The sequence below is a fragment of the Macrosteles quadrilineatus genome, unplaced genomic scaffold (assembly GCF_028750875.1).
Source record: "Macrosteles quadrilineatus isolate MER2022 unplaced genomic scaffold, UCM_ALF_1.0 Scaffold_4__1_contigs__length_99947679, whole genome shotgun sequence".
Classification (NCBI taxonomy): Eukaryota; Metazoa; Arthropoda; class Insecta; order Hemiptera; family Cicadellidae; genus Macrosteles; species Macrosteles quadrilineatus.
In genome coordinates, this window is record NW_026542597.1 from 11,382,551 (window position 1) to 11,409,006 (window position 26,456).

General features: G+C 34.0%; 1 protein-coding gene across 2 annotated transcripts in view; it reads left to right on the forward strand.

Moving 5' to 3' along the window:
• Positions 1-401: 401 nt before the first annotated feature.
• Positions 402-26,456, forward strand: part of LOC128993247 (MFS-type transporter SLC18B1-like) — a 29,917-nt gene continuing 3,862 nt past the window's right edge. The window contains exons 1-11 of one of the 2 annotated variants that reach the window (XM_054417029.1): positions 402-538; positions 17,155-17,289; positions 19,578-19,673; positions 19,882-19,955; positions 20,839-20,986; positions 21,580-21,648; positions 22,287-22,404; positions 23,449-23,561; positions 24,179-24,369; positions 24,874-24,969; positions 26,145-26,313. In XM_054417029.1, coding sequence (XP_054273004.1) covers positions 485-538; positions 17,155-17,289; positions 19,578-19,673; positions 19,882-19,955; positions 20,839-20,986; positions 21,580-21,648; positions 22,287-22,404; positions 23,449-23,561; positions 24,179-24,369; positions 24,874-24,969; positions 26,145-26,313 — 1,263 coding nt within the window. In that variant the 5' untranslated portion in view covers positions 402-484. Of the gene's footprint in view, positions 539-12,360; positions 12,493-17,154; positions 17,290-19,577; positions 19,674-19,881; positions 19,956-20,838; positions 20,987-21,579; positions 21,649-22,286; positions 22,405-23,448; positions 23,562-24,178; positions 24,370-24,873; positions 24,970-26,144; positions 26,314-26,456 lie in introns of those variants that run through there. The other variant, XM_054417030.1, reaches the window with a different exon arrangement.

The window sequence follows — 26,456 nt, forward strand, 5'->3', positions numbered from 1 at the left end:
CTGTATATAAAAATATGTTAAAATAGTTATATTTTAAGAACAATTTTTTATATAGAACTTATTGCTTATTTAGCCTTAAATTAGCCTAAATTTAGAAATTTTTCCTGGGGGAGGACCCCCCAATCCCACTGGAGGACCCCCCCCCCCGAACTGAAATCCTAGGGCCCCATTGGAAAATTTGCCCGGGGCCCCTGAAGTCCTAAGTCCGGCCCTGCCTGTAGGCCAAGGATCAACAGAGAACAGACCACAGCCCGTATGTTTAGCCTACCTATACCTGCGAAGGTGATAGGAGGGGGTAGGTAGACTAGGTTATGTAACATTCTTCGCCGACGACTCCTAGCACTCAGTTCTTCCCGTGCCGTCCTATGATTTTCTTCTTCACAACATAACCTCTTTTTCAAAAAACTCAAACATGGTGTATATTTTGTAACTTAGTTGGTTAAAATTTGTATTTAGTGACCTCGGAAGTGTCTAGTGCTCCAAAATGCCGCCGAATTCGGAAAGGAACAACCCATCGGCCACTATGATCATTGATGAGGTAACGTTTCTGTGTACAGTAGTAGTTTAGTTTTTAGTTTTAAAACGATATTTTATGTATACCCCGATTCCAAAAACCTGTCTGCGGACATTTTGAATAAATTAGAGAGCTGCCGGGCAGGTCACTTGTCGCTGGATCTGAAATTGGAATTTGGAGGTTATTCTATTTGATCAAATCAAAACAGAATTTCCCCTTTTGTAGAATTTTATTTATATACGGTATTATCAGCTATTATCTTTTAGTTGTAGTGAAATAATCCTATGCTAAACCACTGAACATTGCAAAAAGTTTGCATTGCATAACATTGCAAAATTTAATAACTGTAAAACCACTTGAATTAATTAAACTAAAAATATATTTACAATAACAAAACCTATGCAACTGGTTTACATAATGCCGTTTCTTATTGTTGTGTTTTGAAACTAGTTTCGTTATCTCATCAATAATTAACTGCCCAAGTAAATAAATTGGCTAGAAACATGTTATGTAAACGGTTGTTTATTTTTGTGACTTCCTGAAGTAAAATAACCCAAAGGTTTTGGAGTAAACACAACATTATCTAAGAAGGAATAGAAAAGAAACAGCAACATCTCATAACTCTATATCAAATCAAACCTACAAGTTAAAAAACCCCTTCAAATTAATTTGCTATTCGTAATCTCACAAACTTCGAAATGAATTGAAATCAGTTATTACACAGGCAAGAAAATACTTACCTATTTAAAACATGTCAAATAAACACAACCCAATAATAATTGTTCTTGTTCCTAATAAATAATTTCAATGGTTTGTAAAAAAGAATTTTCGTAAACTATAAAATATCTGTTTACGGTAAATAAAACACAGCTGAAGGCTCGGTAGCCCGGTACTAATTATTTAATTCAATATTCAATCCTTTATTGTACTTGAAGTTTGCGAACACTGTAAAAATAACTAAAGGTACGGTAAATAATAAAAGATCCGTGAACGTTGATAAAAAAACATTTCAATTAAAACACTGAAATAGTGTTCAGTAATGATTTTAATTTCACGACTATAATCGTGGCAAACAGGAAGGATAATTATTGTAAACTGTATTATATTTTTGTCCTAAAACTTTCAAAACAAATAATCATGGACGATAATGATAGGCACTTCATCTGTGCTATCTTTGTGAAAAATCCGACTATAGCTAATCCAAAATGGGATGTATACTTTAGTATCCAATGATATGTTTACGGTAAATTCAATATTCGTAGCATTTGCTGTTTAAATAAATAAGTTATATACAAAATAAACACAAAGAAGTGACACGTTTGGTTGGGTTTATTGTTTAAAAATTTAAACTAAAACATTTTCTAATACATAAATTTCATAACAAAATCGAATTGTTCAGTTTGTTTAAAGAGAATCTATAAATATATGCAGACATAGGCCTATATTGTGTAACAATTCCCTGCGAAGCACTTTAAGTGCCACTAAGATATCATGTTTACTATTGAACTGATCGGGATAAGTGTCAAATTTGTACTGCATCTTTTTATGCAAATCGTCAATATAATCATTACCAAAATAAACCACATCTAGATATAAAAAACTGTAATATACTGTCGATACTTCTGCTGCTGTAATTTCAACCAATGCAGTATTTTCTTGTTATTCAATTGATTCTTTTCATGGTTAGTTAAAAAAGAATAGTTAGCAGCTTGAATTTATTGTATACGTAAGTCAAAAATATTGCATACATTTTTAACTACTGTGTGTAGGAAAAAGAAACAATGGTGTTGCGAAAGTAATTTATTATTATTATTTTTTTGTATTATTTTTATTTTTGTTATGTTTTTTTAATGTTAGGGAATCGTATTTATGAGAATCGGAGATAAGAAAGCGCAATTTTTTATAGATGAATTACTTAAGAATTCTTCGTCAAACAATTAACTATAAACTAGTTAATTTAGATGGAAGTAGTTAGTATATTCAATCATTCAATGGTAAAAATGTATTTACCTACGACCGTTTTTTAAAGTAGCCATTTCAGTCCAGTTCTTAGAATTGAAAAGTCCCACTTTACAGCTGTTTACTTTCATATCCGCATAGTTTTCTCATATCCACACAGGTAACGGACCAATGAGGTTCAAGTATTGAGAGAAAAGAATTAAAATTGTAATGCTTCGAACGTCAACTAATCAGCTGATCAGCTGATTAGTTGACCAATTTAATTGTTGATCCGACTTGTTCATGTTGATACTCGCGTATTCTTAATTAAGTTGGTGGAAGTCCAAAAATAAATGAAATATTTGCCGAATTGTACCTGATACAATATTATTTATGGTAAGAGTGCTGCTAGCAATGTAATATTTAACGAAGTTTAACAAACACGTAATTACAGGAAATCAGCTGATTATACAACAAGTCGTTGCATCACTTTCAGTGGCAATGACAATACACGAAAACATAACCTCTCTAAAAAGTTATCAGTAGTGATTGTTAGTAATTAAATCCAGATTGATAGTAATTAAAAAACGGTCGTAGGTAAAGTAGTGTACGCAACTCGCGTTAATAGTCTTTACGACACTCGTAGAAGTTTTTAAGGCACTCGCCAAGGCTCGTGCCTTAAATTTTCTACTCGTGTCGTAAAGACTCACTTAACGCAATCGTTGCGTAAACTACTATTTTATATCTGAACATAGTTTATTTAGTTTTGAAAACATATCTCAAAATAAAACAGTGGTAATTAGAATTAGTGCTTAAACGTACAACGAGTACATAGATTTTAAATTAATACAATACTAATCAAAATTAAACACACAAGAAAATTAGGTGGATCAGATTAGTATACAAAATATTTAACCACTTGAATATTGATGCTGAAAGATTATTTTGAACAGATGGATTTATTTAGTTTTAAAATCCGACAAAATATACTAATTAAAAAAAAAAAAAAAAAAAACTGTTTAAATTTGTTGTTTTAAAGCTAGTAAATGGACGAACTTTTCACAACTTATAAAGTTTTTTGCTGCACTTTAGTATTTGTCCTACACTCATTCGAATGAAAAATATCGATCGATACATTGATTATTATTTCATTCGATGTATTTGGTTGGTTAGACATAGCCATAGACATAGACATATTTTATTTGCACATAACATTCTTTACATGTGTTACATACAGAATAGGTGCATTGTCAGAGTTAAAATTATCAGGATATAAAAAATAAAATAGTAATCAAGATAATAATATAAATTAACAAAATTGAATGATAAAACTATTCTAAACTAAAGGGGCATTGTGAAAATCTGCAATTAAATAAAAGGCTCTGTCAATTGAGTTCACCTATTTTATCTTTAAAACTATTTTCATTTAACAATTTATAGTTTGCAGGCAGCACATTGTACAGCCTCAGCCCAGCATATAGTGGACTTTTTTCATAAAGGGTCAAATGGTGCCTTGGAAATCTAAAAATGTTTTCATTTCGAGTATTATATCTATGGTTGATTTGAATTGATTCTGGGAGGTTGTTTTTAGCTGAATGAATGTAGTTTAGTGATTCCAAAATGTACAGTCCTGTTAGGGTGTGGATTTTTAAATTTCGAAAAAGGTTTTTGCATGAACTACGTGGATGAGAGCAGGTCATAATACGGATAATGCGTTTTTGTAGCCTGAATATTGATTTGACTCCGGTAGCCTGACCCCATAAGATTATACCATACCTCAATACTGATTCTACACAAGCATGATAAACCATTTTCAGAGTTTCTTTAGGAACACAGTCCCTTAAGTGCAGCAATACAATTGACATGTTAGGTTATCCTAGAACCTAACTAATCGAATTAAATGATCGAAATATCGAATAATCTATATATCGATATTTTTGAATCGAATGAATGTCAGATACTAAAGTGCAGCCAAATTTTTAATATCGCTGAGGTCAATATTAATCAGCTGTCAATCAGTGAAGTTCATGTACTCAGTTCTTGAACTTTGCCACCCTCTATCCATGTGTATAAAATCGTAATTATTTAAAAGATAGCGAAACGCTGAAGTAATAAATTCGTACTGTGAAGTAAAACTGTTTTATATTAGATAGCTTTAATCTTAGGTTATACCTTCGACTAATCGTAATTAGTCGTTCCTCTGACATTAATATTCTGAAAAAAGTGTTATGCAAAAAACACAAATTTTCAAACCACTTAATGAAAATATGTTCATTTCAACCAAATAAATACAGCTGTATCCTTAGTGTTAAATCAAAAATTATTCATATGTTAAAATGTAAACAAATCTTTTCTCCAGGAGAACATAGGAACTTTAAAGGCCACTAGGGCAGAGCCCTGATGGAGTTTCTCGAAAACGCTTCTTATTGCACACCTAGGGTTATAAATCCTCAATTGAAATCTCAATTCCAATTCCTGAGTTCCTATTGCGTGTAGTGTTTGAGATAGTGATCAGTGAGTGAGCGAGTTGCCTTTTATAAGTATAGAAGACTAGCTGTAACCCGCGGGCTTTGCCCCGTTTAACTTCTTAATTTTCAAGATTATCTCGTTCGCATGGCTCAATCACGTCCTGGTTGAAGTTTGTTCGCTACGCTCACTCACCTTTAGGTTGGAGCTCGTTCGCTACGCTCACTCACCTTTAGGTTGGAGCTCGTTCGCTACGCTCACTCACCTTTAGGTTGGAGCTCGTTCGCTGCGCTCACTTGCCTTCAGGTTAGCTCGTTCGCTACGCTAACTTGCCTCCAGGTTGAAGTTCGTTCGCTACGCTCACTCACCTTTTGGTTGCAAATTAGCTGTTGTCATAAATGTAAAAGAAATAATAGTGCTGCACCCTGTTGGTAATTTTTGTAACTTTAATGCTATTGAACATCACAGAACAGAACCAACTTGTTTAATTGAAACAGCTGTTAAGATTCAATAATTTCATTTCTCATAAGGTTAACATGGGAAACTCCAGAGCCACTGGGGCGGAGCCCGAAAGGATTTTTGAAATAAGAATATGCCTATATGTTAATCGGGAATGTGAGCTATCATCATGCCAAATTTCAGCCCAATCCGACCAGTATTTTTCGCGTTCACTTGTCACAAACATACATCCATACATCCATACATCCAAACTTTCTCATTTATAATATTAGTAGGATAGATTTGTACCCTATTTAGGAACAGTTAACTTCGGCACCAACGAGATAAGCAATATATTTTGCTTTTACTAAATGGACACCTTTCAGATAACCAGTTTATTGACCTCATAGATCGGGAAGTACAGAAATCACAATCTCTGTACACCAGTAAAGTCTTTTCCAGCACTATTTTTAGCAGTGAATTGTTGCTTATATAACTCAAGGTCGGAGGCCCGACTAGCGGGGTTCGACGGCTCCACGAAACCAGTTCCCTACGTGCGATTTTATCCCGAAATTTGGGATGTAACTGTCCATGGGAATGGGATAATGTAGGAATTCGGGTGTAAGGAACATCACAAATCTGCTAAGTCATTCTAACAGATTCAGCTAAACTTGTACGAATAGCAATTAATTGGTTATTGTGTTGGTTATTCTAGAATAAACTACGTAGGCCCTACTGTATACTACGAGGACAAAGAATTCTCTTTGAGAATAATTATGATGGAAAATTCTTTTTTCAAACTGATGTGCATTGCAGTAGGATTTTAAAAATTATGTAGACATTGACAGTGCTTCCTTAGTAAACTTCATGCGGGTTAGTGCGATTTACTTTGTCAATATTTTGTGCATGACATTAGGATTTTCTTTTTCCAACTAATGGGGATACAAATACACTTTTTGTATAACTGTTTCGTATTGTCAGTGAGATTATTTCCTGGTCGAATTGTGGATTTTAATGCCTTCCTTGCCAAACTTATGTGTGAGATTTTCGGGGTAAAATCCAATGTGGACTGTCATGGGATTTCCTTTGTAAAACTTGAATGCAGTAAATTTGCCTTTGTAAAACTATGCGGCCAAATGTATTTAATGCATTCAATGGAATTCTGAAATCTTGGGATTTAACACAACACTAAATATTTGTGGTCATCAAAATAAAGCTCAAAATTGAAACTAAAATTTGCTATTTTGTGCATTAGTAACAAGGTCAATGTGCCTTAGGAGGAAAACACTAAATTTAACGCGGAATTGCACTATACCACAGACAATATACCATTAATTGGACCATTAATAATTGGTCTATAGTCCCATTAATTATACCTAGGCCGCACTAGATATTTAGTACGACCTAAACAATTTACAGACGAATCATTTTATCCTCCACATACAGTAACAGGTTGCCGCTAGTGGAATCTTCAGCTCATTAAACATACCGGTACCAAATCCAAATCCATTACCGGTGCTGACAGTTCGGTTTTATAGCATTTAAAAGTCTTTCCTGATCGGAATCTACCAATTCGCATTCAAATAAACTTTGATTACTTGCAAATTGATTCTTTTGGCAAAAAAATAGACTCAGGTTGTAGTCAGTTTTATGATGTTCAAGAAGAATAACTACAGTACAACGAGGATGCATTCCTAAGTGAAGACTAGTAGTAGGCAATCCAGATTTCATAATCCTATGAATAATTTATCGTCCATCTGAAGGTGTCCCGCCGAAGACATGTGTTTTTTCGGATTAGGACGGAGATTCCACAGGTTCAAGGACCAACGTTTTTAGGTATCGGTGCCGATACTATTTTCTCTATTTCTCACTATTTTGTTTAGTTTTCAAGTTTATAACTTTTTACGAGGAATAATTTCTTTTCCAGAAACAAGCAAGTCACTAGGGAGTAAAAGACTTTTTTTGTCCCTAGTGAGTTAAAATCAGCTGATGTAAACACAGGCATAAACTTCAATTATAAGCAATCACATGTATTTAAATTATGTATCGGTTGATTACATCTATAATAGCTTATTTTATCATTCTTGCCAATAGACGAAACGATTGAATCACTAGGTTCAAAGCGCGTTCAATATGACTGAAGTGATCATATTGTCTTTAAATTTCAGTATTGGACATCATCAGTAAAAAGTTGTTTTGAGAACCAAAGAGAAAGTTGTTTGTTGCACACTGGATATGCGTTACGCAACAAGGTAAAAAAAGACTTTGCGCATCGCAAACTCTTTTGGTGGGTAAAATAACTCAATAACAAGTTCCGACACACAATTTTCCAGTTGGAGAAACATCTTTTAAATAATTGCAGTAACAAATAACAATTATATTGAAAAACCTCCAAACTTTGCCTTAGGTTTGACATAAGTATTAGCCTACAAATGGTCAAACATTGGTATTTATTAAACGCTTGAATTTTTTATTGCATTGGCAGAGTAATTTATAGCTGCTGTGTCTAACAATTAATAAAACCACTGGTCGTTTCTTAACTAACAAAAACCATTTTGGGAGTTAACTTATCAAGGTAAACAATATAAGAAATATTCAATCTAGGTATCCTAAACTACCATCTATATTGCAATAGGGTCTACTTGGAATAAGTACAGAATAAAATGCTAAGTTTTCCTTAAACACAAATCTAAATTTAGCCGCGCGAAAACCAGTTACTTGAACACCGGTCGTTATCTTTATGTCGTCGATTCTGTCGCCACCGCCTTCTGCATTACAGGATCTGCCTCGTTTTTTTTGCCGGCCGGGCTGGTTTTTAACGATTAGTATCCTCATTATTTCACCCCGAATATCAATCAGGCACTGGTTCACCGAGTCTGCTTGATCAGACATGAATCTGCTCTTACTTTGTCCAGAGTTTGTTCGAATTTTCCTGACAAGACGGTTTTAAGAGGAAGGTTGTTAATAAAATACAAAAAAATTGTTTAAAAAATAATGAAAAAAATATGTACTAGGGAACTTTAGACAGAAATATAGCAAATAATTTCATTTCCGTGTAAGATTTCTGATAGACAAAATTGCTACTTGCATGATTAAATAATTATTGGTTTGTATAAAAGACACTCAAATGTATGTGTATTGTATGTCCTATGTACCGAACCGTACATTTAACCGATGTGCTACTTGGCGAATTTTGTGATGATTTGGAAACTTTTTTCTTATTCCCTATATTAGGGATCTATTACCAAGTTTTCACAGATTCGAGAAAAATTCGATTGATTTCTTTTCGTGGATATAAAAAATTTTCAATGTCTACATTTCCTTTGATTAAATAGAAATATTTCAAGTTATTTGACTTAATACTGTCACACAGGCTACATACACAACCAAAATAGACTGTTTTGTAAAACAATTTGATATTTTGCAACTGATTAAGTGTAACTCTGTATATGGTAATACTAGGGGCTATTGTAGCACCAGTCAGTGGCTGATTTTTACATTTTTAAACTAACGTTATGTTTTAATAAAGCTCAAATGAAGATATTTAGGCATAATTAATTGACAATGAAGTAAGTGGAAACGTATTAAAATCCTATAGGTTTGCAACTATCGCCTATATTATAAAATCCTCGAATTAACCTGTTTAAACCAAAAGTATCCGGATGACGGTTTCATTGTTGAAAGAAATCACGAAGAAAATAATGTTGAGATAGACTCAGGCTGGATCCTTGTGTTGGTTCATTGTTTAAACTGTAATCATGTTTACCATAGATTGGGCTAGACTTGATCTTTGCATTGACACGACACTGGGTCGCAAAATATGTCTCATTGAAACGCAAATGATTGCATTGGTATCGATAATTAGTTTATCGCCGCATTTTTATGTAAAATCAGAGAATAATTATTAATAAAGAGAAGACAGCGACTTACTGGAATACGCCGTGCGCGTGTTCCCTATTTTGTGGGACTTTTTCTTTATTTGGTGGTCATATTTACTGACTAAAAATTAATAGCAAAATTGTTTAAAGGAAATAATTTATTTCAAAAATAGTTTTTCCAATACCTCTTTTTCTTACACCCTATAAACTATATTATCTCTATGATATTTTTTATATTATTACCATTTAGAAGTATACTGCTGTTTAAAATACTTTGTAAAATAATGTGGACATATTTGTTTTACATGTTAATAACAAGTTATTTAGAAGTAACATCTTGATCACAATCTATTTAGAGGTAACAATAGAGAAATATGGTCCAAAAAGGTGGACCCTGCTAACCCTAGCCTAGAATGTGCATGCTGTATTTTAATATAGCCTATAGCAGTCAAGTATGTAAGAGATTTATAAATTAACTATTCTTTCAGTTAGATTTATACATTGCTAATAACGAATAATTACAAATATTGCCTACTATTTAGAAATTTGTTTAAAAACAAATTGTGTAGAATATAATTTAAGTGAATATATGTTTAATGTCTATATTATATGAAAACGTGACAGTTACTGTTCAAACAGTAAACAAAAATTATTTTAGATGTTCGTGGTATCTGAAAGATATTTTTTATCTTCCCCAATCCTCCATTTTCCTTGTGATACAAAAAGTAATGCAATGAAAAATTATAAATGGAAAATCATATGTTAAATTGGCGCTAAACTGACTAACATTATCTGCAGTCAATTGCTTAAATGAATGAATTACTTTTTCCAAGGTTAACTAGTTAATAGGAATGCACCACCATACTATGCTTACTAATTGTTGCTCTAGGGTTTTGCCGATAATTACTATATCTCTAGTTAGTATCATGAATAAAATATGTATCTACTTAATTTTGTGCTAATTTCAACAATCAGTGCATAAATAGAACTCTTGTTTTTGCAACGGCATCGTTAATTTTGAAATTGTAAAGTTACAAAAAATTGTCAGGAGTATATTTTTGTAATCGAACAACTGTTGAACATATTTATATGTTAACGATTTTATGTATTTTTTATATTATGCTCTATGAGTCAAAGAATGAAACTCTTGATTATGAATATATTTACAAATCAATATACAATGAACATTTCAATACAAATTTTGCATTTCAAACTATTCTAAAGTGCTTTAAATTAATAATAGTCCGACCCACTGGTAAAACTATTTGTTTCTAAAATCAAGCTAAAATATGTATGTTTATATACAAAATTTTGGTATAACATGAATTTATATGAATATACTGTATGTAAGGAATAGAAAAATAAATATAAATATAGATATAGTTTTTCAAATAAAAAACTCATAATTTGTTATACAGATAACTTTTATGTTTTTTAGTAACACGATGTGAAAATAAATTTAGTTAAAGAAGTGTCCAAGGGGATATGAGTTCCTGTCCAAATTCCTCTTATTTTCCATACGGTATTTGGATATAAGTTAATCCAAATAAAAATTAAATTAATTAACGTTTTCACATTCAACAATGTTGCTATGTTTCAACTGTTTTAAGGTTAGGCCAGGTCGGATGAATAGATCAGCTGATCATAAATTTAAGCAGTGCTGCCAACATTCACTCGTTAAGTAAACATGCCACGTCGCCTTATGTCGGAAGTAAACAATAAACGACAAAGCATATTAAATAGTTGATTGAATACCGATTGGAAAAGGTCAGTCCAAAAGGGCACAGTTAAGTGTCCACATATTTTAAGTAGATCTGTGATGTTTTCTTTCCACAATTCTCAGATTCACAGAGAAAAGAACTAACATTTTTCCGAAAAGTGATTGTTTGAAACAAAATAAGGAAGGTCGGTTACAAGTTTTTCGTATTTGACAGCTGATACAAAAATGAATGTTTATTTGGCGAGAGCCATTCTCATATTGTCACCAGTCTTATGGAACCAGCTGTTCCATATAGATAGGAATTTAACTTCAGTATCCAAAGGTCAATGCTAAATGAGGACTATTTTTCCGAAGAGTATTTATGTTTCTTGTTTGAAACAAAATAAAAAGGGAAAGTTAAGAAAGTTTTGTGATTGACAAAACTGATTAGACGATTTGACTGAGTGTTTATAAGGAAGTTTCCATATTATTTACTATTTAAGTTTATTTTGTTTGAGGACTGACCAAATTCTTTTATCAATGCTTGTAGTAAATTTTCCAAATAGGGAATACACTATTCTAGGTCTCGTGTCTCAGCTAAGCTATTAGACTTTTTACTAGCCATTTATTTTTTATGCCACCAGATGCCTAAACACCATACACATTCTTTGATAGTTCATAAAATCCTCCCTCCCTCGCACCTTTTTCCCCGTCGTAGATACATGTGTCCGCAATGTTCCGCCCTTGAAATATTTGCAGGAACCTGTAAACCCCTTGTCAGGTAGCAGTAATCTCTATTGTCCGCTTATGCCCTCTTTAATGATGTGTCCCCAATATTCCGTGTCCGCATTTGCCCGGACACCTACTGGAGTGTTGTTGCACGCTTAAATGGTTACAAAGATAATTTTAAAAATCTTGTGATTTTTATGGAGAACAAGTAAAATATTGCAGTTTGCTTATATGGATATGTTTAGATCACATTTGGAAAATTTATTTATTTCATACTAAAATATTATTACATTACATTACCTTAGAAAACCTGCTTTAAAATCTTCCCCATTGCAGCAAACCTAAGTCCTCGTTAAATCTAATGTATTGATGGGAATAAATCTGACAACTTTAAGGAAAATATCCTAGTGCAAACCCAATCAGCCGAATGGAAATTCACTTAGTCTGTAGGTTTGCTGCGGCGGGGGGATCTAGGGACACGTGTATAACGTCACGCCCTACATGAAGTTTGTGTTCAACAACGATTTTCTCCATTGTTGACAATGTCTGGTGATAAGCCGATAGAAGCGTGACAGTATAATTCCTTGACCTTGACCCTAGTAGTGGTGTGATATCCCTTATCAAAGGGTGCGTCTGTTATCAGTCTGGCCGTCGGGTCATTCACTAAGATCATTTTTCTCCTCGGTCCACCCCAGTGTACATCCATCTTCAAGTGTAGAAGTGTTGTGAAAAAGGTTGTGAGCACTGCTTGTATTTGAACAATCGGGTTGCATTGTTTTTTGAAAACAAGCTTCAATTGGTGGACTAATTTTTCATGTTTGTTGCTTTTGGTAAGTTGTACGATTTGTTTTAGTTTGTGTTTCTTGATATTGACATTAGGAACAATCTAAACCCCGGTCTTGTTAAGTCTATCTTTTTTATAGCATCATTAATCAATAGCCCAATGAATATCTGGATCAAATATCTTGACTGGAACCGAACCGCAGCCCTTTAGATTCGAAGGCGAACACTGAACACACATTGAGTGAATTTCCCATATAGTATAGAGAATAAGCTATTACCGTAGGTCTCATGGTGAGACCTGGACTCGGGAAATATTTACTTTTTCGTTTTGAGGTTCCCAGCGGCCAAAAACGTGTGTATTTGCTAATTTTAATAATAATGGACAGTTATCATGTTACTTCAACAACAGCAAACGATTAAATTAGTTAAAAATGCAAGTGGCCCATAATAAGTTCGATCGTAATGCTTCCAAGCGAATTTTTACTTTTGATTTGAATGCATATTCTTTCGCCTGAAACTTAAATGAATAATTATTTGAAGGGTTCTCAGTAACATGGATTTCCTATGACAACAACCTCGTCCCATAACCTTGCTTGGTAGTTTATAAATAGCTTTATTAGATTGTAAAACTCGAAAACATCAAAACAATGATAACATTATTTATACAAATTTTAAAGAGGAGAAAATAAGATTGCCTCGAGGAAGATATATAATAAGTTGCCGTTCAAGAATATTTACATACATGAAACATGAAAATTTTGTAGGAAACGTAACAAGCTGGACTTTGGTCTTTAACATATTTATGAGATTTCGCCGTAGCATCATGGTCAATTGGCTGATAAAATGTTGTTTCAATTCGTTAATTTTTATAAGCCTAACATTTTTGTATGTAGGATTTAATCCTTCGAAACTCCTCTTAAAAGCGTTGATGATTTCAAATATCGTCCCGAAATAGCTTTTGAAGTTAACAATGTTATATAGGCTATTTGTGTGAACATAGAGCCTCTCTTTTTCTTTTCAGGCAAAACATACCTAAATTCATTGTTCACTATTCGCAGAGGGAAAATAATTCGATTAAAACTCATTGTCAAACTTTACCCCTGGTATTAAAAGCAACAAAATATAATTTAATTCGTGACATTTTGACATGAAAAGACATTTTGACATGAAAAGAGATTTGAAAAGACATTTTGGGCACAACCCTCACACGTTCTTCTTTTATACGTTCAGAAAAATATAGTATGATATATCTGTCTTCGGAGGATTCGGGAACTTTTCAAAATCTAGGTGCAACACCTCCTAGTAAAACCCCCAAGCAGGGGTGTAACAAAAATTTGGGATAGGTTTAAAAAAAGTGTTCCACCCAAATAATGGAGCCAAAAATGTTCAAAACCATTCCCACAATTCGTATTGGGTTTCTAACCGTGATCTTTGTGGCTGCAATATAAATATAGACTATGTACAAAAGAATCATTTTAAGTATCTCTGTTTATCCGGTGTAATTCAAACACGTGCCGATAAACCACAGTATGAAGTCCATGTCTCCTGTAGAGTTGAAGCTGTTCTTGTTTTTTGCTGAATTCCATTAGTGGTTTTGACTCGACTTGGCACAGAATCTTGTTTTCCGAATGGGATGCTTGTACAGGAACCGGTGTTTCCTCAATGTGGTAAAAATACCACACTGCAGGGATAAAATCCCACTAAAACCGTTTAATATCCCTTGATATCCCTTGTGATTCCGATAAAAAGTAATCGAGTGAAAACCTATTCCTTCATGTATCGTTAATTGATTTTTGTTGTTCTTAATTGTATTAATTAACGGGATGGTTATTGTAGCTATCCATATAAAACATCTTGTTATGTTTCCCGTTTATCCCTTCGGAAGGTGAAAATATCCCAATTTTGGGATGAAACCCTGCCCTTGAGCAGGTCCAGCATCACTGGACACAGGTCAGTCGATCTCCCGGCGCGGTCGAATCATGTGATGTGGAAGTGAATCGGATCCTGCTGACGTCACTGTCTTGTGACAGACCACGTGACCATTGTTGCCAACTTTCCCGTGCGATATACACGTATCGAATTGTGATATACTCTCGAATAACATGTCGTAAGTGTATTACTCTATGGTAGCTTGTAGGTTTCATGTTTCCATGATAAAAACGAGGTGTGAATAAACAACACTGGCAAAGAACTGGTTGGAGAAATAATATATACGAGCTGTTGGCCCGTCCACGGGAATCGAGTAGTCCATTAAAACTGTATATATTGTGTCTATTACTAATTCAGGCATAGTTTAAGCAGTTCAAAATTGATAGTAAAGAAAAAACTTCCAAGATGAGTTAAAACATGTAATCATTGTTATTTCCCCAACCTTTCCTCAAAAAGTCAAATAGTAAAATAATTTTCATAAGCTTTCTTTTGAAGATTCGTGAGCTTCGATTCGTATACAGAATCTTACTTATTTCCTATAATCAATGACAAAATCTCAGAGTAAATAAACTAACCTCATAGTTCTATAGAATATTTTTTATTCAACCAGCTGTTAGTTATAACAAATTTATTTCACTAAAACAAACTAAATATTTTAAAGCCTGCTGACAAAAATAAGTTAGAACATCTTTTATTTTACTATGTATATTTAAATAAAATCTCATCCTCTTACCGATTGAATAAACGTATCAATTGTTATAGCATTACACATAGTATAAATAAATCAATTCTACATATGTCATTTCATTTTCATCCAAAAGCTGAATTTGTGTCGAAAAACGCGGAATGTTTACAGCTGTTATGTTAAGCAAATTTTATCATACCAGCTAGAGTAAAAGGTAGGTAAAAGGTATTAATAGTAAAAGGTAGAATGTTAGCGTCAGCTGCTAGACTTTTTAAAAATTTAAAACCTAATTTCCAAAAAACTGAAACCCTAAACTAAATTTATGGCTTCGACATTCCCTAGTTCTCAAAATTATCTTTCCTTCAACACAAAAATCATGAAAATCCGTCAAGTGGTTGATTCAGAATCCTGAAATAAAAAACCCCTATCACGTTTTAATATTAAGTTATAGATTAGTTGTAAATAGTTTTGGATACCAAATCAAATTCCAATAGTTAAGGTTGAAAATTAATAGTTTTATAACAACTGATTGTTAACTGTAGATGCATTTTGACGTGTATTTCTTCTAGTGGGGCGCGTCACTAGCCTAGAGCGATGAATATAGAACCTTATAAGAAGTAATAAGGTTATTTATTCATTGCCTATAGCCACAGAAAAAGTACTACTATAACCTATACTAAGTATAGTACTACTATATGGTTATAGTAGTATGTTTTCTGTGCTATAGCTTCTCTGGTTTCGGTATGAGAGGGACGGGACCGATTCCCGTATTATCAGGAAAAATCTGAGGGGTTGAATTGCTTTCCCCTAAAAGCGTGTATGATATTTGATAAAAATGCCACTGCCATAATACATTAGTTCTTTAGACATTCTGGACTGGACTAAATGTAAATTTATAATACTTTAATACTTTATTGTGAAATGGTGACCATACGAATGCAGGTAAATGTTCAAGACAGTCTTTACTATCTACTATCAACATGTTATTAAGTTGTGTACATAACAAACAAGTTTTTATTTGTGAACCGAGTCAAAATTATGTTGTTTATTAAAGTTGTTTCCAGTTTGTCTGTAAACGAATATGACATTATTGACCATACAAATATGATTTATTTATAGCCATAAAAATTGATGTAGTTCTTGAAGTATATCATAGTTGTTGTCTTAAGTTTTACATGAAGAAAAACATCGTCTATTGATTTTATTTTGCTTCCAACGGTCCAAACAAACGAATTTACAATTATTTTTACAATCCATATTCAATGTGACTTTATTAAGGTTCTTGATACTGGGTCCACGAACAATGTACAAACCATGGAATACCAAGTTATGGTTGTATATGGAACTGTAAAATTTTAACATAAATATGACAATGAAAATACTATACTTTACTTTTGAGAAAACAACAAAAGGTGATCTATGTAGGCTAAAGCTAAGAAGAATTTGAACTTTTGAGAAAACTATAAGCCACACACCTTAAACGCCTACTTGAATGAAATGTCTTGATTTAAAACTTGCCCGATAAATATCAGTTTTTCAATAAACCCTCACCTAAGGGCATGCACCTCAGTTAAAGGGCTGTATTTAATCACATTTAAAAATATTGCAGATACATCAGCTGTTAGAGTTAGATTCGTTTTTGTTTTAGTTAGTTTGTTTAATTTTTCTTGAGTTATTGATTCTTACATAGATTTTATTGCATCAAGAGAAGTGACAGTATATTAATCTTAGTGTGGGATAGTGTTCAAACCTTTGATGCTATATAACAAAATGGTTGATGTTAGGTATAGTAACAAGACCAGGGTTTGACCATTTCCTTTCAAAACGTAAAAAATGCCACTGGTGTAGAAACACACGAAATAAAATAAAAATTAATGCTGGTAAGGCGTGTAAGAGTGTATAGGGAGTGAGATCTGTGTAGCTTTCTTGGAGGATCCGCTGATTCTGTAGCCAGGATGGGCTATCTCTCTGGTTGTTGGGTTAAAACTATACTTTGAGACCAGACTCGGAGAGACACTCCAGTTAAAGACACTCCAGTTAAGAATCTAGACTCTTATTTTTTCACCTCTGTAATCCTCTCCCCTAATGTTTGCAGATGAGCCCAGTACTGACGATGGGAGGGGCTCCAAAACTAACCAAGAGACAATGGATGACGATGGTAGCCATCGGAAGTGTTCACTTCTCCAGTGCCATCTGTATATCATTGCAGGCTCCCTTCTACCCGCAGGAGGTAAGATACTATTTGTAATGAAATTTGTATAAAAGTGCCAGTTTCAATCATCAATTTATTAATTGAGATGGGGTCGCTACCTAGATGCGTATTTTAACCAAGATATAAGTGAAGGATGAGTGAATGGACCTAGATGACCTTATGATAGCTTTGTTATTGACCAAGGGCCCTTTCACACGAGGCCACTGGTTGCCCGCCACAGCTTTAACATTATTTTAAATGGGAGCCTTCACACGCAACCACTTCACCCGTCAGGACACAGTTGCCGAGCAGTGTCTCCTTGTGCAACTGCTAGTCGGCAACCGCAGCGGTGGCAACTCGTCGCGGGGCATTGAATTAAATGGGAGCTTTCACACGAAGTGGCCGCCACCGCGGATGCGTTCAGCTACTATTTTGGTCCAGTTCACGTGCATACTGCAGAGACAAATGCGCTGTGGTAGTTGTTGAGTGTTTTTGTGTTGAATTGTTTGTTTGTGAAAATGAGTGATCAGAAGAAACATAAAGAGGATGTTGCTGAAAAGACAAAGGAAGAAGAACAGAATAAGAGACTAAACAAAAAAATAATAAAAGACAAAGTGAGTACTGAAGTTTGTGAAATTGAAAAGTACCCAGCAATTTGCGATAGTATGCCTGTGTCTTCGCCATCTTTTCTTTATTATCAACGCGAGAAGAAGGAGATGTTCATTGTTCGACAGCATTTTCGCAATTACCATTGTACAGTGAGTGGTTGTAGTGGAGTGGCTTGTCAGTTGCCTGGCCTCTTGTGAAAGGCTGTGATTTTCTAAGATCAGCTGTTTAAGTGAACAAGATCATTTATTTAAAGCCCAATGATCAGGAACATCGGGGTTGAGTTTCGAAACATCAAAAAGCTGGACTTTCCTAAGGACTTTTCTCAGGATCGTAATAAAGCATGCATTACAAATAAAATATTTACTTTTTATGTTTTTTAAGGGATTATTGAGGGTTTACCATAAAAAATTCAAGATTATGGAAAACTTTGTCTTTTTTCTTGATGTTGAACCTGGTCCCATCCAATGAGAAAATACCTAAATCAACAAATTGCAATAGGAAACAGACCCAACCAACACTGAGAAAACACAAAAGACCCATACAGAGAAGTGTATAGTAAAACAAACAGAACAAAAACAAGAAACAAAAACCTTAAAGGAAACAACAATTGATACCAGCAATGGAAAGTAGGGAAACACAATTGACATATATGGGCAAAATGATTATTCAATCGAACAATTTTTTTATTTTGTGTTTCATAGCTCTGGCTGGTTTTATGTACTAATCCATTAAAGCAACAACAACAACAAAATCAACTATCAATTTGTAAACAATTGGTTAATCTCTGATATTGTCGATCACTATTAAAAAACTTTCAGTTTATGTCAATATCACTAATATCAACTAATACGAGTATTATGGACGAAACAAAATAGAGTATATCACTACATGAAATCTTACTAATATTATAAATGTGAAAGTTTGTTTGTTCATTTGTTTGTTTGTTTGAAGTTCAATCACGCATAAACTACTGGACTGATTAGGCTGAAATTTGGCCTGATGATAGATCACATTCCCGATTAACATATAGGCATATTCTTATCTCAAAAAACCTTTCGGGCTCCGCCCCAGTGGCTCTGTAGTTCCCCATGTTAACCTTATGCTTATGAGTATTCATATTTTTAAAGGGAATTAAAGAATTTAGTCAGCTGTTTCAATTAAAAAAGTTGGTTCTATGATAGGCAAAACCATTAAAAGGTATAAGATTTACCAACAGGGTGCAGCACTATGATTATTTTTTGCATTTATGAAAACAGCTAATTTGAACTAAGCAGCAACAAAAAACTGTGATATGCAATGGGAACTGTCAAAGTAGGATTGTTTACAGTTATGTTTATGTTTTTAATTTCATTCATAATTTTTTATATTTTGTGAATTTTTTATAATTTATCTCTCTCTATCGTTTAGGTGAAGTGGTATAACATTGTGGCTATGGTAGATGTGTAATACTATAGTATACAGTCAATTTAAAAAATACAATTTTATCGAAATATATCCCCCCTGCAAACGCAAAGCTCGAGTATAACTGCAATAAGCATTTTATACTTATATGCCATCCCCGTACAAAGGACAGGTACTCTGCTAGTCAATTATAAAAAAAAATCAGCTTACTGATTTTACAAAAGGTATAGAAGTCTGTTGACTCAATTAAGTGAATAATTGGTAATACTTATGAACCTATAACTCTTTACTAAAACTTTTGTATTGTATTTTTCCAGGCTGAATTGAAAGGGGCTACCGCTACAGAATATGGACTAGTTTTTGGCAGTTTTGAGCTAATAGCATTTCTCAGCAGCCCTATTCTAGGAAAATATGTAAGTAACAGTGTTTGAAATAATTTTTTATGAAAATTTGCTTCATATTTTATTTTAGTTTCTTTCTCTATCTAACTTCTTTTGTTTTTGCACAATTTTGAAGAGGACATAAATTTCTTACTACAATTAATAATTAAACAAAACTTTTATTTTCTTAAAAAAATTCCAAGGTATACCGAATTATAATCAAAGGGTTTTTTTCTTATAGCTTGACTCTTGGGGTGCTAAAACAACTCTTCACTTAGGGATGATCTTGGCAGCTTTATCAGCTATTTTATTTGGGTAAGTACAACCAAGTTTTTATCCAAGTATTGCATGGTAGCTTGTCAAGTTTTTTTGTTTGAATTGTAAAAAGAGTCTTTTATGTATGTATACCTAATACATGTACATAATATACCTACATATTATGTATAGCCAAGCCTACATAAACGTGAAGCCTAAGTCAATGTCTACAGGAGTATACTGTATCATAATTTTTAGTTGCTGGTGGAAACTAGTTTCTTTGCCTAATACATAGTCAATGCCTCAATGCTAATACCAACCGTCCATGATCATTGGACTTTTGATAAAAATTGGAAAAAAGAAACAGCTTATCTTAGTCACTAAGTAAGCTACACAGGTCATCTTGTGCCAATGCCGTTCATGTGCCCTGCTGTCTTGTACAAGAATGAATTGATTGATTCTGATTGGGTTAAGGATGTAGCATAGAGCAAAAGGGATATACATTTTTGTGGCTAGAAGAGCTTACCTGAATGGGAACGAGTTGTTTCCACGCAGGCACAAAAAAAAAAACGACAGATTACACACATTTTACAAAATTAATATAGACGCAGAGAGCATTTTTGATCAAAGAAGGTTTTTGTTAGGAAGAGGAGATGTCTTAAGAACCCTCTTGGAGTTGAAACACATGATTGATTGGTTTGTTGATTTAATGATTGATTGGTTGATTGATTGATTGGTTGATTGATTGGTTGGTTGATTGATTGATTGGTTGGTTGATTGATTGATTGGTTGATTTGTTGATTTTTGATTGGTTGGTTGATTGAATTATTGATTGATTGATTGACTTATGATTGGTTGATTTGTTGGTTAGTTGATTTATTGCTTGGTTAATTTTTAAATTGATTTATTAGTTGGTTGATTGATCTATTGATTGGTGTTGCAGGATGCTAGACTATGTGATGGCACACAATTGGTTCATCTCCTTATCATTCCTGCTAAGGATAACAGAAGCTCTAGGATCTACAGCGGCGCTCGTGGCTGCCTTCTCGATAACTGCCGCTGTGTTTCCCAAATCTATCGGGACTACTTTTGTAAGTAAACCATAGCAGTATCAGTATGGTATTGATATTAACTAAGTTTATTGTTGCTTTGAATAGTGGGGGTGCAAGCTGGTCTATAGTTCGGCCGCTTAGAAAACGACGTGCGCGCTAATGCTAAACCAATGCTGGAGGAGGTCGCTTTCTAAGCGGCCGAACTATAGTGGTTAGAGCACGGGACTTCGGTACCTGAGGTCCCGTGTTCAAATCCTACCAAATCACCAATGGATTTTATCTAAGTGATAATGCCGCAACCCCGCAGGTCTAGCCTGAAGTAAGGTGTGAAAAACAATCCCGGGCTCGTGCCTAGCGCCCTAGGACAAAATAAATAAATAAAAAAATTAAAATAATTTGTTGCTTTAAGTAAAGGAAAGTATTAGTAAAATACTAAACAGTAATTTAGTTCCAGGCTAGAACTTAGCATCCTAGAATGTGAAAATGCAGCAGGATAATGAAAAACGAAATATTAGTTGACTAGATACATCTACCACAGCTTTTCTTAACTATTGAAGCTTACTAATAAATACTATTACCAAACTGAGACAAGCCGTAAAGTAGGTAAATCAATAAATTATGTCATGTTTTAGGCAACTCTGGAAGTTTTCTACGGTGTTGGATATATTGTTGGTCCTACCATCGGTGGATTCTTATTTTCCGTAAGTAATTTTGAAATATTATTAAACATTCTTCACATATGATGTTGTCAATATTGATAAGATTAGATAGTTTACCAATCTTCATCTTTGTTTTAAATAAATATTATCATGTAACAACCCAATCTATATTTACTTAACTGTAACAGTATGGTCAGGAATCAACTTTTCTTTTCCATGATCACAGATCAGTTTACGTTGAGAATTCAAATTTGAAACACATTTAATGGGATTAATAGTTATGTTCCTTATAAATATTTCCAACAGTTTTTGATATACTCTAACTCCAATCTAATATCTGACTCTGTTGACGGGTACAGGAAATTACATAATTTGTAACCTAGGTTTCAGTTCCAGGAAAACATACATGTGTGATGTTGGAAAGGGATCAAAGTTCAGAAAGCTTACTTGAGAAAATTAAAATCGCAGAGAAATCTATCTTCTATGTAAAGAAGTTCGACTTTAAGAAAAAATATTAGTGTTAAGTTGTGTCGCCTTTTGTGTACCTACTTAAGCTCTAGGACTCAACTCTCTCAATTTCAGACAAACCTAATTTGTAACTGTATAACCTTTTTCACTGGAGTCAATCATTGGAGACCATTTGAGAGGTTTGCTGTTTTAACATGGTATTTTACTTACAGCTTGGAGGTTTCAAATTGCCGTTCATCGTGAACGGCCTTGCGATGTTGGTGATCGCACTCGTCATAGTTTACGTTCTTCCTCCAATCTATCAAGAAGTCAAGGATGAACAAGGAGATGGTAAACACTATCTATTATTGCATAAACTCATTGAAAATTTATCTTAAGGAAATCATATTGTGTTATTAGACTCATAATTAGTATAATTTAAACATTCAAAGCTTATCTAACAATCTTGCTAACCTATTAAGTTTTTCAAGACTTTGATAACCTTCATCATCGACTGGTAGACTTTGTATTGAGTGTAATTATCTTTGCAGTTGATAATTGAAATATTGTAAGCATTTTTCACTAGTGTTATATAAACCAATAGTGACTTCTTAAAATAGAATGACATGGAATGAACCGTGGTGATTAAGGGTTATTCTTTTTTCAGCCTGATAAAACTTATCAGTTAATAAACGTCATCTCTTTTACTCACATGGACTTAACAGCAGTGTCTTACCACAGCAACCACATTGTCAGAATTATGTTGTTTTCAAAATATTCTTGAAGAAGACATACATTTCTTTATTTAATGACTGAGGAGATTGTACCATGGATAAAACATCTTAGTAGATTTCTCATCCTTATGGAACAGCTGAAGCAATTTTATTGTTAGTTCTGCCCTATGTACTGTAGAGGTTATGTTTTGTTTACGATTTGTTTCTTGTTATTTTAGTCACTCAATACCTCGTTTAGTCAAATAAACCAATCTAATCATAAACAATAACTTTTCCCCCTAGTTATGCAACCAAACAGTAAAGCACGAATCAAGAAATTAACCAAAACAATAATAGAAACCAAATTTTTTCAACACTAGCGATCAGTGTCACCGTACATGAACTAGACATGAGAAATGAGCTACAAAATTTACAATGGGATGAGAAGTATACTTGTGTTGGTTAGTCTATGATTATACTTTCTGAAGAATAATTTTTCCACACTGGAAATTCACAACTACACCATTGATGACGCCTTTTTACTATAACCAGAAGGAAGCAAGAATTTCGCCAAAATTAATTATTAAAGAAACATAGGAAAACAATCAATTTTGAAACAATAAGTTATTTAAAACTTACAATAAAGGATAGGTACCTTTTAAATACCATTTTGTTTCTGTAGGCATCACAGATTTCCTGAAGGTGCCAGCTATTCTACTCAACTCAGCTGCTGTTGTTGCCACTGCCATCAGTATGGGATTTTATTCTGCTACACTTGAACCTCATTTAAGATTGGTATGTAAAATAGTTACAAAGTGTTGTTTATGCGCAATTATTAATACATAGAGTCTCAATCATTATTCAAATTTTCCTGGGCAGCCGAGTGGTTACAATGCTTACCTTCAAATCTGAAGGTAGCTGGTTCAATCCCAAAAGATGTTGATTCTATAATCAAACGCTTTTATGTTTTTGGGATCCGTGTCAGATTTGGTACCTGCAGCCAAACTAACACTAACAGCTCCTACCCATTATGTGAAACTTTTCTGATCGCACCAAAATTGTGATCATCTCCCGTGATCACTGGTACATTTTCATCGTTACCCAAAGTCGTGGTGAATTATTAATTAAAAAAATTGTTATTGTACAAAACGCTGTGGCCCTAGGCCTCGGCCTAGCGGTGAATCCAGCGCTGATTGAGCTATTAATGACGCTGTATAAGAAGAGTTAACGTTACATAGTAGGGTGTACACCATTTATTTACCAAACGTAATAAAATTCTGTTTAAACATTTTGGTTAAAATATACCTAAATAGTTGCATTCCCATCATACTTATTGACAGAGGTGATCAGTAGATAGTTCATATAATATCTACGAATAAACACTTCACTAATAATTGTATGTCTTTGTCCAGTTCAACCTGTCCCCCATTGCCATGGGATTGATGTTCGTGATCAGTGGAGGGACGTATGCCTGCGTCGCACCGATCGTTGGCCGTATCTGTGATCGTTGGGCGTATCCCAAGAGAGTTATATCTGTTGGTTGTGTCCTGGTCGTTATCAGCTTCACGATTGTTGGGCCGGCGCCTTTCGTACCACTACCTACGTAAGTAAATGTTAAACATTCGGTCATCAAGTTTTATTCAATCTGTTAGATTTTTCAAATGAGAAATATGTTAAGTAATAACTTTGCAAAGCTATTAAGCCGTAGCTTAAGTATAAATCCCATTAATGTAGATCAGCTGTTTCAAATTTTAATTAAATAATAACATAGTTGAATTCTTCACACTCAGAGAGTGCCACAGTCTAAAACTAAGTTTTATCTCTGATTTTGTTAACGTTGAGAGTTATTAATTAGACATATAAGATGACATAGTTTACAAAGTCCTTTTTTTGTGTGTCTAAAATTTGGTGTGTGGGAACTAACATACCAAATTTTAGACACACGCACACAGAAATCACTTTTCGTTCAGGGGGGCCCAAAAGGGATATTTCCGCTAAAACCCAAAATTGAAAATGTTGATGAAAACAATACTTTCTCCATATACTGTGTATAGTGTAAGAGAGTGAAAATGGTCCTAAAACAGCACTAATATTCAGTTTCCTGCAGGACTCTGCCCCTCTGCATCATAGGCCTGGTGATACACGGAGTAGGACTAGCGTCTCTGATGGTACCGACCTTCATGGACTCAATATGCTCTGCAGTGTAAGTTTTTCATTAATAATATCGTTGTGTCACACTACTGTAGTTATTTTTATAACATCCTTATTTTTTTGTAATTTTGGTTCAGAAGATTATGTAGTTTCTACATAATGTACATAGGGAAATAAAACACATATTACATAGTTTGTAAACGAAAAATTCTGAACATTAGTTATTGAGAAGAAATTTTTCTTATAAGTCTTTTAAATACTTGTTGTGCTCTGTACCGTTGTGACTTAATTTTGTGACAAGAAATTTCTATGACTTGTTCGGAAAATGTAGTTGCATACGTATACGTCCGTTGCAGACGCTATACAATGCATATCCTAATGGGGGGGGGAGGGCTACACCAGGGGGTCTTGGTGGTCAGGGGGGGTTCCGGGGGATCTGTAAACTCGTGTTTTTAGGCCTTTTAGAGACATATAAAAGAGATTTTTAATTACAGAAAAAAATGTGAACTGTAAAAATTATGTCTTGAGGTAAAGGAGGGTTTCAAACCCCTAACCCCTCCCCCCTGGATAAGCCACTGAATGAAACAAAGTAAAAGGACAAATATACACTCTGCTTGACAATTTATAGGTTATGGTTATGGTTACAGTTATGCAGTAAGTGATACTGTCATCATACGTTTTCTGCATAAGACAACAGTTAGTTAGTATCACTGTAAAGACATTTGCCAGTTACATAAAATCCAAAACTTAGCAATCCGATATGTGTTCTGCATCATAAAATTTGATGATCATGTTTCCCTCTCTGTGAAACAGCCAGTGTGTTGCTCAGGTTTTTATATGCTGCATGCCTCCCCGTGAGCCTGACAATCTTTGCGAGAGGCTTTCCGTCTAGGATGAGGTTATCCAACGTAGGACTCGTCATGGTGGGAGAATTCACTTTCCAAGATTACCTTGAAAATTAGGAAAGTAAAGTGTCTCTTATTTTGGACCCATTGTACGACAGATCCCCCGAGAGCCTACCATTGCATTGAGCAGTACAATTTGTACTTTTAAATTAACTTAAAAATGTTTCTAAAAGAGACAAATGTATACTTGTGGATAGTGACTATAGTAACTGTTGTTTGAAAAACCTGTGAGTATTAGAGAAACACTGGCTAATAAAGACATTCAAATTTTATTTATATGAAAAATTTTCATAAAAATATAAAATTGTAATGTAATTTACAGCGCAGCAGGATTCAACGATGACATCGGCACGTATGGCATACTCTCAGGGCTGTGGTCTGCCTCGTTCTCCCTTGGTGCTTTCATTGGCCCCTCAGTGGCCGGGGTGCTTTACGACAAAGTAGGCTTCAGAAACGGAACTTTGTTTGTCATAATCATCCACTCAGCATTGGTGAGTATATTTTATATGGTACTTATGATAGCATTCACTTTGAATGGTGCAAGTAGAAATCACAAGCTTTTTACTTAGTAAAATCTATAACCTGTTATATGTTTCATGTAAACAATATTTAGTGTGCAGTGATGCAGTATAAA